Here is a 12,737-nt window from a genome sequence, read left to right on the forward strand (position 1 = left end):
GACTATTTTTCTTTTTGTTGACAAGAGAACCTGCAACTGCTATACTCTCGCTGGGTAAACTCCACCCCGACATTGCAGACTACTTTTCTAAAGATTAATTTTGTCCCTCGTGCATTAGATTTTGTTATTCTCATGGAAAACTAATTACTTTTGTTATTTTAATGTAAGTGGGAGGGTTGGAACCCAAAACCTTCCGCTTACATTCCCCCAAATCACCAAACTGGAAAATACTTTTTATTTAATAATTTATTCATGAAAGATTTGAATCAAAATCCTACAATGATCAAATCTCATATGACTATTTGAAGCATATATTTCATCTAATCTAGTCTATCCGGTGGGACAGAATGTGATCACGTAGTCGGAGCCTGCACAAGTGAATGTGCTTGAAGCATCATCGTATGCATAACTATAAGCAGCAGGACAGGCTTCCTTAAACTTCCTTGAGTAATCAGTCGGGGGGCAAGTCTCCGGCGTCGAGTGATCGCCGGTGCAGCAATACTGAGGAGTGTTAAAAGCGAGGCATGCACTCTTGCATGCGACCACCACCTTGTCTGAGTCCGTGACCTGCAACTCCTCGGGGCAGTTTTGGTTGAGGTCCGCCACGCAGCCGGAATAGTTACAGTCACCCAAGCCACCGGACGGCCGGATGCCAAGTTCTACATTGTACCCGTCTACGAGGCTGACGTCGTAAAAGTCCTTGGCATTGTCTCCGTTGGCGATGGTGAATTCTGCCAGGGTTACCGGTGGTACACCACCGCCAGTGCATTTCAGTCCACCGCAGTCTCCGGTGGAGCAGCTGCCGTGGCCGGAGTCATCGAAGTTGCACCCGGTACGGGCCCAGAAACGGCCGGACCAGCCAGCTGGGGCTGAGAGTTGGATGGTTGCACCGGGGGACAATGCAAAACCACCGTCCCCCAGAACTGCCGCCCCATTTCTGGCGAGGGTCCCCGGCCAGACAGTGTGGCTGCAACTGTTTTGGAGCGTGAAAACTGTTGCTGAAACAATACTAGTCATAGTTCCTGCAAATGTGAGATCAATCACCCATCGATCCATGATGGTTTATCCTCTAAGTTTTAGTGCATATATTCTTAAAAAAACGTCTGCAATCTTGATGTCTTTGGGCTCTATTAGAAATGAAAATGAATAGTACTATTTCACTCGAGTTGCATTTCTCTTCCATTCTAATTCTAATCCAATTTCGGAGCAGTTGTAATTTTATTGGACACCCAGAGGAAGTCTATGTTGTTTGTTTGCAAGCCCAGCAAATGATTGGTAAAACGGCAGTAAATGTAGCCATTGAAGACAAGTTCAATGACAACCATTTAACCAATTTCGTTTCTTGAACAATGATTGAATTCATCTTTATGAAACAATGGTACAATTGAAAGAAAAGACCGCAATAATGGAACATAATCTTTGCCTTATTCTGAGTGACAAGGGCATATCAAGAAAAGTAAATCAGTTAACACAGGCAACAAATTTGGCATCCAATACAGATGATAGATTTGCAATGGAGAAGTTACCAAATGCGAGAAGATGCAGAAGCAGAAGAGCCAAGTTTAGGGAACCAGCCATTGGTTAGCTCTAGCAGGAGACCGGAAAAGAGCGAAGAAGTGAGAGAATTCCTGATGTGGTTGGTTGGGATCGTGAATGACCAAACTGGAAAATACTAATTACTTGCTTTCTTCTTTACGTCGACTTATTTATAGATATGTGACAAAAATTTCATTCGGTTTGAATATTTTAATTTAGATAAAAAAAAAGAGAGAGTCGTAATCCAAAAATCAATTGCACAACTGACTGATAGGGAAACAAAACACCCATTCATTCAGTACAAAAAATGTCTCCAAGGATTGTGTCCACAAGAATATAAGAATTTTCCACGGTAGCTCACAACCGTGTTTGTTGATGGGTGGACTTGGACCTAGCTCGGCAAAATTTTTCCACCACTTTGATGCAAGCTCCGACATCTACCAAATGAAGGAATTTGATTACTTATCTTTCATCACTTAAACACTAAATACTCATAACTATCGCCACTTTTTGACACGAAAGTCAACACTTGTGGTGAAAACTCCCGGTTATTAGGTAAAAAATACTAGTGAAGTATAACCAAATATTGTTCACAAATAAGTAAAAAAATAAAATTAAGCATCACAAGTCTACTTCATTTCTCAAACATAGAGAATTAAGATTAATAGTTGAACTAATTTATACGAAAAATGCCAGACAAATATTTACAGTGCTTAGAGAAGTTAACCAAAAAGTACAAAAGTCACAAAATTTTTAATATTCACCAAAGAGACATTCTCAGATTTCACTACGTCATACTTGACACATTAAAACATAACACCTTATAATACCTTAGCAATGGCAAAAATTTAAAACACCTAGCCATTGATGATTACAATTAGCCACAAAAATGACAAAAATAAAATGAAATTCAAAAACTTTTAACAGAAATTCCAATAAAAATGACTAAAATGAATAGTATCACAATACTATACCTCCCATATTTAAATCTTACATTGTTCCCAATATAAGCAATAAAGAACAAAAGAATCGAAAGGGAATAATGAAACTTCCCTAATCAACAAGGGGGCATGACAACTATGGGTAAGGGGCAAAAGAAGGAGTACAACGAACGGAATGGTTGCAGTGCTGACCACAATTGGCAAAGATGAGCGGCGGCGATAATGTTCAAACTCGGCGACACTTTCCAAACAGCGACAACAAGGAATTTGTCATTTGGAATACAAGGGGGAGAAAAAAATGAAAAGAAAGAAAGAGATAATGGAAAAAGAAAGAAAAGAAAAGAAGAAGAATAATTAGGGTTTTGGGAATTTTTTTTTGCTTCCCTCTTGGCGGAACAAGACGCGGGCATGTCTTGTTGCGTTGTAGTCTTCTGATCATGGTTTTGAAATTTTCACGAGATTTAGTATGTCCTCAAGACGTCGCCACATGTTATGGTCTAGTTGTCTTCTGAAATTTCTGAAATTGAAATATGAGTTTGTCAGTCAGTTATGCGTAGGCACACCTTGTCAGGTAGCAGTCTTCTATTTACTAAAACAACAAAACAAAAATCAAACACATAAAATATAAGAAATCTAAGATAAAAATAATAAAAAAGTGAACTAAAAAGTGAATTGAGTTGCCTCCCAATAAACGTCTTTGATTAGATATAAAACATTATTTCTCAATCCGGTTGTAATTTAAACTTTCTTGTAATTGGTGAAATTTCTTTAGAATTCAAATCACCATTACGTGCAATCACCTTTTTTAACTTTTTATCAATTTTCACATCATAAGTTATTTTCAACCCATGACACTTGGTCACAATAAGTTTTAACTTATCCCTGCAATTATATTTAGAAAATTCTCGCATAGAACGATTAATAGCATAAATGGCAAACATAGAATGAAAGTTAATATGATGTTTTATCTTATTAAAAATATTAAAATGAACTATTTCTCCATCAAATTCTATCGTAAGAGTACCCTTACTAATATCAATATTAGTTTGGACAGTATTCGAGAAGAGTCTCCCTAATATAATGAGTGATGAATTTGGAGAGCTTTTAATATCCATGTAAAGCACATAAAAATTAGTAGAAAAAACTAATCCATCTACTTGAACTAAAATATCCTGAATTATCCTATTCGAATAAGTAAATGTACGATCAGCCAATTAAATTATTACCCTTGTTACTTTCAAGGATCCTAGATTTAGGTATCACATTAATAGAAACTCTTAAATCTAGTATGACATTTCTAATTTTAGAATTTTCTATCTTACATGAGATAGTAAACATACTTGAATCCCCGTATTTAGGTGGTAGTTTTCTTTATAAAATCATTGAGACATTCTCATCTACCATGATTTCTCAGCCCCTCTCAATTTTTTCTTGTTGATGCACAAGTTCTTTAAAAATTTAGCGTATTTTGGTACTTGCTTGATCGCATCTAATAAATAGATATTGATTGTCATTTTTCGAAACACCTCTAGGACCTCTTTTTCTTTATCTTGCCTTTTTGGCTTCTCCAACTTATTTGAATTAGGTGATGAGTTAGTATTAACTTTAATTAAATGATCAGAAACTATCTCAGGAGTTGTCTTGTTTAATCCTTCTACTTCCAACTCCTTTTCAATTTGATCTTCGCTCTTATCCTTCGGACCTGTAGGTTTTGGTCCTTCAATTTCTTTCCTTTTTTTGAGGGTCATGGCGCTAACATTCCTTGAATTTACTTCAGGTTGAGAAGAAAGTCTTCCTTTCTCTTGAAACTCCAGACGATTTATTGCAGATTTCATCTGACTCATCTGATTTTGTAGATTTTGTATGCTTCGTCTTCTGTTAGAATTGCAAGGTATTCTATTGAAGTTGCATGGTGTTAAAAGCCAATGCCTTGACCATATTCTTAAGAGATGTTTCTGAATTAGACGAAGAGAATTGAGATCTTGATGGATACTATAGTTGAAACCTTTGCTATCTATCGGGAAAGAAATCTTGCTGTTTATTTTCCCCATAATGAAATTTGGATGGTACATTCAATACAAATTATACGTGTTAGAATAAGGGTCGTACTGCCTACGGGGCGTGAGCACGTTTTCAACTATGTTCACTTGTTTAGCATTATTATATCCATCAGTGGAATGACTAATATCCTTGCAAATTCTGCATGTCTTGACTTACTGCATGTTCCCCACTGCCATTTGTCGAATCATAGATTTTAATTCTAACAATTGCTATTGAATTAATAAAACACTTATCTCATTCACTCGATGACCATGTACTTCATCCCACGTGTCAAATTGTTAAAAATTTTCAACCATCTCTTCAATCAAATCTTAGGCGTCTTGAGGAGTTTTGTTCACCAAAGCACCTCCATTTGCATCATCAATGATGTTTCTGTTTCTATAGAGTAAGCCTTCATAGAAGTACTGGACGAGCAACTGATCACTAATTTGGTGTTGCAGGCAACTAGTGCATAGTTTCTTGAACCTCTCCAAGTATTCGTAGAGGGATTCTCCTAGTTGCTGATTTATACCACAAATCTCCTTCCGTAGACTAGCAGTTCGAGATGCAGGAAAATATTTTTCTAAAATTTTCTCTTCATGTTCGTCCATATGGTGATCCTCTCCGCAGACAAGTAGTATAACCAATCTTTAGTAGCTCCTATCAAAGAAAAAAGGAAGGCTCACATCTTTATCAGCTCTTCTATAACATTAGGTGATTTTATGCTCGAACAGACAACGGTGAACTCTCAGAGGTGTTTGTGGGGCTATTCACCTGACAAATCATGAAAATTAGGTAAGAGGTGAATTAATCTTGATTTTAATTCAAATGTTACATTTTCAACAAAATTAGAAAAAGTAATGTATAAAAGCTGCTGATTTAAATTAGGAGCAGCCAACTCTCTTAAAGTTTAATTATTATTATTTGCCATCAAAACTTCTTTCTACTCAGAATCACGGAAAGAATCCAATAAATTCACTATCAAGTTAAGTCCTGGAGATGTAGTAGATGGCTGCTCTTCCTTTCATATTCTAGTTTCTTTTATTAGTTTACATGCAGTCTTCTCAACCTCGAGATCGAAAATCAAATCACCTATATGAAAAGAATGAGATATAAACTAGCAAAAATATTAGAAATAAAATAAAATAAATTCAAAAAGAAACAAATAAACCAATGCCAATCCCTAACAATGGCGCAAAAAATTGACAGGTATCGAACCTGTGCAATAATAAATTCCTATTCATAAAAATATATAAACGAATATAATGGCAAATAGTGTTGTCTCCACAGGGATTAAAAAAATTTTTTGTTTTCTTCCAAGTAAAAGCCAACTGGGAGATTTTGAAAAATTAAAATTAAAATAAATACTCAACGTAAATAAAAATAATTAAATAGAAGCAAATTAAATTTAAATCAATAATAAATAAGCTCTAACCAAAGATATAATTTTGAAAATGGTTCATATAACTGCTCATTGATGCAATAATTATTTTATCTATTTGTTAATAAATAGGTTATAAATGCCAAACACGCGATAACAATCTACTTTTTTTTTGTTGTTTCAATAATTAAGGTACGCCTGTTAACTATTTTTCGAATTAAAAAACAATTCTAGGTACGCTCATAGAATTTAATTTCTTAATTGCATTAGAAACTAGAAAAAATTTTGTTCTAATTAATAAATGCACTACCAGAGTTTATTTAAATTAGATCATATGTTCCCTAACATGAAACCAATCATGTTAGTCGTCACTAATTTAAGACAATTAAATAATTACGGATTTAACTATCTTAATTGACAATAGTTTGTTAAGTTGAATTAAATATCGGACGTCCCTGATATTCAAACAACAAAATAACCATGAGAAATCAAATCAGAAACTCATGAATACTCATGAATACTAATGAATAATAAAAAAAAACAACTAGATCTCACAATTATAAATAAATCAAATCCTTCGTCATCTCTTGACTAGAAAAGAAAATTAATTGTTCATCGCGTGAAAAATCTCCAACGCAAAAGTATAAAAAGAGCAAAAGACGTGCGGTTTAGACTTTAGAGACAGAACAAGAGTCGTCTTTTCTAAGTAAGAGTCACGACCCTCCTCGAATTGTTTCTTTCAAAAGTACTAATCAAGCGAGAAAACCAGCAGCCTCCGTTTTCTTCTCCTAGTGCCGAGACTAGTCAAATCTTCAAAACAAAAACGAAACTCCTAAGTAAAAGGGCACTCTTCTTTCTTTTTGATTTTCGTCTTTGCTTTCCTAATTACTACTAAAAACTAAAGAAGTTCCCATAGAGAACAAAAAACTAGGTCGTGACCCCACGGAATGGCTAAGAATCTTCATTAATCCACTTTTTACTCCTTTTCTTGCAATAGTCCTGAAATTACCACCGGTTGTCAAATATAAGTAGAATCCATCCAATAATACAATATTTGACCAAAATCAAGAGAAAATATTTATAAATTTAATAGCAATTACACACTGTCACATCTTCCATTCTCAATCTCTTGATATCCCTCATGGATACTACTTTGACCACAAGAGGATTGCAACAATTCTAAGACCCTGTTTGATAATCCAATGTAGCACTTAAATTTAATGGATTCAAATATTAATATATTCAAATCGTTTGATAATAAAAAATTGAACATAAGAATTAATTAAGTGACACTGAATTTTTTAGGCAAAACTTGGTTCCAAAATTAAGTGATAAGCTATTCACTTATCACTGAATGCGATATGCACTCAAATGTATTAGATTTAATACTTAATAATTTAATAATTTAATAAATTTAGATTTTGGATTTCAAATTTCAGACTTCAGTTTTATTATCAAATGCACCCTAAGTATGACCAAACGAAAATTGACCTAATTATTGTAAGAAAATTGACCTCTTGACAAGAAGGAAGCATGCAAGTAATTTCAATATGATTGCGAAAGTAGTAAAGGGGTGAACGAGATACCAGACAAGCAAAGATCATCCAATGCCCAACAAAATGTCTCAGCTGACCTTCTACCAAAGCCAGATTCATTTTTGAGGAAAATTTCAAATATGGACCACCACCACAAGTCCTAGTACAGGGGTTACCTTTAATAATATATTGTCAATTTAAAAAAGAGCTATAAATGCAACATATTTATCTTTCCAACCGTGAATAAATAACATTACCCCCTCGCATCTTCGACAAACCATGTGAACACTTGGCTGACATTGAACAGCTATCCAAATGGTATTAGAATTCAGTGTCAAGAACTAGGACTACTGCCACTTTTGTCATGAGACCCTCCAGTCCCCATTGGGGGCCTAATGATATTTTTGTCCCTGTCGTTCCTTGGAGTCGACTCATTAAACGTTTTCTTTCTTTTATTTTGGCCTGTATGTTGGTAGCCTGACAGGGGCCTGCTGGTTTTAGCGAGCACTGCTCTTGCACAAGCTCCTCTTTTTATCATGCAAGGTCTAATAATTCTTTTTTCTAAAAAAAGAAAAAGAAAGCTTATCTGATCCCCGAGAAAAAGGCAGATCTGCTTTGTCAATTCTCAAAAGATCAGAAGGATTAAGATTCTTGGGAATGTCATTCCTCATTAGAAGGACTTTTTAAGGCACAAACCAGATCAAGAAAGCTTTCAACTGCAGTTTATGATACTATTTTAACTTTTTTTTTTTTTTAATCACAAGCACTCCTTCCCCGAAACATTTCAGAAATATTACTTTGAATTATACTGGAATCTTTGTTTCTCTGCAGTAAACTGCATATCGATATAAAATCAACAGTAATTCTCTAGTGCTATAGAATGCACATCAATCTTCTACATTTAACTCACAAGGAGGTCCACTGGCGGAAGGTGAAATGCAGTTGACATGCGACAACCGGGCATAGAATCATAGACTACACAAAGGACTGCACCAGGAGCAAGAAAACTTCAAGTTTCTCATTGGATCAGGATGCGCGAGGGTTAATGTTCATATCCAAAACAACAGGCCGGGAAGAAGAAACTTATATCATGGCCAACTAACTTAATTATGTTACATCAAAATTGGGACGAGAGATTAGTACATTCACACTCATTCCATCAAACCTTGCTTCGAAAGGGACTGGAAGACAGCTTATTCATCTCCCATGGCTAGCTCCAAGGCATAGTCATCCCTTTCCTGCAGCAAGAAAAGCAAGGTGGTTAGTCCTCAACTTTAATGTTCTTTTTCTTTGTTCCCAACAAATGACATCTCTTTGCAATTGATCTACAGGATGCATAAGAGAACTTACAACAGGTCCTCGGGCAAAATATCTTCCAAATTGAAGCCAATACACCTACACAGAATAGCATTATTAGTTCCACATTAGCTGAGCTAAAGAGCATTTGACAAATTTGTTGAGCAAGAACTTCAGCCACAAATGAGACTGAGTTCTGATATAACAACCCCCCACACCATTTTTCTTTTCCTGATTGTTTTTTTTTTTCTGAATCAAAACTCCACTTGATCTATTTATCTTTGTCAAACTTGCTAAGAGAGAATAACCACACTGAGCATAAATACCACTACATGAAAACATTCTTTTTAAAAAAATCTAATTTGACTGCGGAAAATTGGGGCCAATTCTTGTGTCAGTGGATAGCAGAATGCTGAGTATGCTTTTCAAGAAGAACATAACTTCGTACCAACTAAAAAAAAACTGTTTGTGCACAATGTCAATCACTTACGGACAACAAATCCAGTTAAGAGGGCGCAACACAGAGAGAGAGAGAGATAGAGAGATTCCAGAATGAAGTTTGACTCCCAAAAGCTAAAATTCAAGTCAAAATGATCCTAGGAGAGTTTGAAACTGAACACCAAGCAACAAATTACTCCTAAAGAAACAATTCTCCCTCAACATTTGAAGCCTTCCTGCATCAGTAATTAATGCTCTTAAGCTTTTCAGAAACAATTCTTTGATTTATGCACTACCTTAAAGAATCATAGATAGATTCAATGACCTAGTAATCTACATTACCTCATCCTCATCTTGTGTTTCAACTTCAAGGTCAGATGATGGGAAACCCACACAAAGAAGTGCATAACCCTGCACACAAAGAATTTAACATCAATGCAAGAATTGGTGAAATCATTATCTATAGTTCTATGAATGTGTGATAGCGCTTTGACTTCAAATAAGGACTTACTTGGTTTGAAGCAAAAAGAGATGAAGCACTAATTAGTTTGAAAAAATACATATCTTTGGAAACCTTTAAAGCGAATGAAGCACTAATTTACAATCTGGACAGAAGGAATATCTTGTAAGGATCAAATTACCTTAGATTTCAGTTCCGCTGATATCCCGAGGGCCTCTGGCTGTCTAAGTTGCCCAGATTTTACGCGAACAGCACAGCTAGTACAACAACCTGCCAGACAATGAGTTTTTACAATTATATGAAATGAAAAAGAGATGCCTTAATGTGTCTCAAAGTTCTACAATTTATTGGGTTTAATTCATGGATTAATCTTCTATACATTGACAGCGTATACACTTTCACCATTGGATGCATGACATATAATCTGAATTTGAATTTGAAATCTAAATTTTGAATACACATCATGCATCCAACCGTGATAGTGTATACACTGTCAATATATATAAGATTATCTCTTAATTCATGCCAAAACACACCAAAACAAATAATATAAAAATCAGACATGCAGGCACAAAATCGCATACAAAATCAAAAAGCAAACCCCACATATGCAAAGAGTCTAATACCAAATCAAGATAGGGACAACAGAAGCCCCGCATAGTTTAGTTATATTTGTGGACCTGGGGGACTGATCAGCCAGAATTCACACGTATAGGATATAGCCATCATATTGGCCTTCAATTTTCATTTCTATGCATCATCTCATTCCCCGGAACCACATAGTAACAACACAAAGTAAATCTTTTCAACGCCAGACAAGAGGAACTAATTCCAACCTTTTCAGCATAAAATTTCAAATATGTTAAATCATAATTTATGCGAGTGAAACAAACAATTTTGTGCCCTCTACCCTCCAAAAGAAAAAGGAAAATCATACAGATAATGAGTGCAGTGTAGGTGGACACAAAAAATGGAGAATGAAGAGAATGATCAGCCAGAATTCACAATAAAATGCCATCATATCGGCTATCAAACCGATAAAAAAATGATAACCATCATCTCATTCTCTTAGCTCCATCCACAATATTAGTGTATCTTACATAAGCTCAATTAAGCTCGATTGAGCCCAACTTGAGTTGAAAAAAGGATCAAACTCAAGTTCAAGAAAAGATAGTATTCAAGCTCAAGTAACATCACTCAAATCAAGATCACAAGTCGAGCTAGATATTATCATATACTTTAAGCACTGAGATCGAGCTTATCTTCAGATATTTGTTCAAGCTCAAGCTCAAATTAAAGCACATAAATTTTGTGTCGATCTTGATTAGGCTTGAATACACCCCTAATTAGTTATTTAATAATCATTAACTAAAAGTAGAGTAATCAAAAAATAAATATATACCGTGCCTGCAAGCAAATGGAAGACTTATATTCTGCGATTCAGCCGTATGCAATATATACTGGTCCTGCTCAAAATCCATATTACTACTATAAATAAGTAAATTGAACAAATAATTCATATAACTAAACTTAAAAGGGGAGAAAAAAAACAGAGAAAGAGAAAAAACACGCACAAACACGCTAGAATGCGTGAGATAATGTACCTCGGGGACGAAGAATTCGTGAACGATATCACGTTGGCGGTCATGAACAGTGACCTTGTGGGACGGGACTGACGGGGAGCAACTGCTGCTACCGTTTTGGCCGGTGACCGAAGCAGGTGGCGTTCGGAGCTCCGACGTCGTTTTGCTGCTGCTGCTGCTGCTGCATCGGTGTTTGGGGTAATTTAGGTGAGGTGCGGAGTGAAGTCGGTGGCGGTGGATAGGCGGTAGCCGGGAGAAGAGAGAAGAAGAGATGGCGGACATGTTTTCTTATCTGCCTCTTTTTCTTGTCCACTCGAATTAACGGAAAAACGGGACGTTACTACTCGGTTACGTCGACTAACTTATAGTAACGCTTGGGAAAAATTTATGTTGGAGAACTACCAAAGGGAAAAAATTAAAATTGAGTCCTCATTACATCAATTAAAGATATTAACCTATGCAAAGGCGAAAAAATGTATATAACTCTTTTGGGGCTTTTTAACCTTTTCTAAGTGCACTTTTCTTTCAAACAAACAAACAAAAAATCTTTTCTAAGTGCTCTTAATCAAATATTAATAATATAAATAAGGTAAAGAAAAGATATGGGAATTGTTACAACTTACCACCCAAATCCTAGACACTTGTTTTGAACAAGAAAGAACAATTAGCTTAAAATTGGTTACAATAATTAGATAATAGTTTATTGTTGGCAAAAAATTATGTACCTTGGTCTATAGCCCGATAAGCAGATGTATACCGATTAAGTTGTCTACGAGTTCACTTATATACTAATCATGTGGTGATACAAATAATAGTTTCATTTTGATTTTCTTACATTATCATACATCACCTACTTTTGCTTGTCTTACATCAACATATATCATCATACATAACTTTAGATCACTTTTCTTACATCATTATATATCACCTACTATCACTTTTCTTACGTCATGGTATATCCATGTAGCACCCACCATCACTTTTCTTAAAGTATATCATCCTACCATGATCTAAGGCAATATCTTTAATTAAGGTGAGACGTTCATGAGCTAAACCTTTAACAATAATACCTTTAAGAAAAGATATCAAACAGGACCGAATGGTGACCTTGCTTTTCTTACATCAACATATATCATCCCACCATGATGTAAGGTAATACCATCACTAACTTACCGTTGCGACAAAAAAAAATTTTATAGCTATTGCGAGATCATGTCTATACAATATATTTTCCTACGCTAATTAGTGACTGAATCAATGTTGCTACAAACCAATCAAGTTGCTCGAGACTCGGGAGTAGCATTTGCCAATATCAAATATGTACACATTTGGTAGTATGGATTAATTGACTGGATTCTTCTAACCTATGCAGCAGAAAAAGGAAAAGGGAATACAAAGACCATTCTAACCTTCTCTCATTGATAGAGTGTTGGCTCTCCAACTTCTGAGGACTACTACTGCTACAGCGTCGTCATTAGGCAAATAGAGGTCGGCAAAAACTTAAGTAGATTTGGTCTTCTAGATCTA

At 35.4% G+C, this 12,737-nt stretch overlaps 2 protein-coding genes and 1 non-coding gene across 3 annotated transcripts; all 3 read right to left on the reverse strand.

Moving 5' to 3' along the window:
- Window positions 1–212: 212 nt before the first annotated feature.
- Window positions 213–1,681, reverse strand: LOC113781243 (pathogenesis-related protein 5-like). The gene is made up of 2 exons (XM_027327147.1): window positions 1,527–1,681; window positions 213–1,022 (listed from the first exon to the last, which is right to left on the reverse strand). The coding sequence occupies exons 1-2, from the start codon at window positions 1,576–1,578 to the stop codon at window positions 331–333; spliced, it is 744 nt and encodes a 247-aa protein (XP_027182948.1). The 5' UTR covers window positions 1,579–1,681; the 3' UTR covers window positions 213–330.
- A 6,600-nt stretch (window positions 1,682–8,281) lies between these two features.
- On the reverse strand, window positions 8,282–11,509 carry LOC113781244 (ferredoxin C 2, chloroplastic-like). The gene is made up of 6 exons (XM_027327148.1): window positions 11,232–11,509; window positions 11,030–11,093; window positions 9,809–9,897; window positions 9,510–9,578; window positions 8,784–8,828; window positions 8,282–8,671 (listed from the first exon to the last, which is right to left on the reverse strand). The coding sequence occupies exons 1-6, from the start codon at window positions 11,490–11,492 to the stop codon at window positions 8,627–8,629; spliced, it is 573 nt and encodes a 190-aa protein (XP_027182949.1). The 5' UTR covers window positions 11,493–11,509; the 3' UTR covers window positions 8,282–8,626.
- LOC113781826 lies at window positions 10,612–10,693 on the reverse strand. The gene has a single exon (XR_003469729.1). It is a non-coding gene; the product is annotated as a small nucleolar RNA Z102/R77 (small nucleolar RNA).
- Window positions 11,510–12,737: the final 1,228 nt, after the last annotated feature.

Source organism: Coffea eugenioides, chromosome 8 (genome assembly GCF_003713205.1).
Source record: "Coffea eugenioides isolate CCC68of chromosome 8, Ceug_1.0, whole genome shotgun sequence".
Lineage (NCBI taxonomy): Eukaryota > Viridiplantae > Streptophyta > Magnoliopsida > Gentianales > Rubiaceae > Coffea > Coffea eugenioides.

Bases quoted from the DNA above. Each gene is read 5' to 3' on its own strand.
- LOC113781243 (XM_027327147.1), bottom strand. From the start codon at position 1,578: ATGGCTGGTTCCCTAAACTTGGCTCTTCTGCTTCTGCATCTTCTCGCA. The intron at 1,023-1,526 runs GTAACTTCTCCA...TCACATTTGCAG, and splicing joins TCTGCATCTTCTCGCATTTG to GAACTATGACTAGTATTGTT.
- LOC113781244 (XM_027327148.1), bottom strand. From the start codon at position 11,492: ATGTCCGCCATCTCTTCTTCTCTCTTCTCCCGGCTACCGCCTATCCAC. The intron at 9,898-11,029 runs GTATATATTTAT...ATTGTCTGGCAG, and splicing joins TCCATTTGCTTGCAGGCACG to GTTGTTGTACTAGCTGTGCT. The intron at 8,829-9,509 runs GTAATGTAGATT...TATTCTGTGTAG, and splicing joins AAACACAAGATGAGGATGAG to GTGTATTGGCTTCAATTTGG.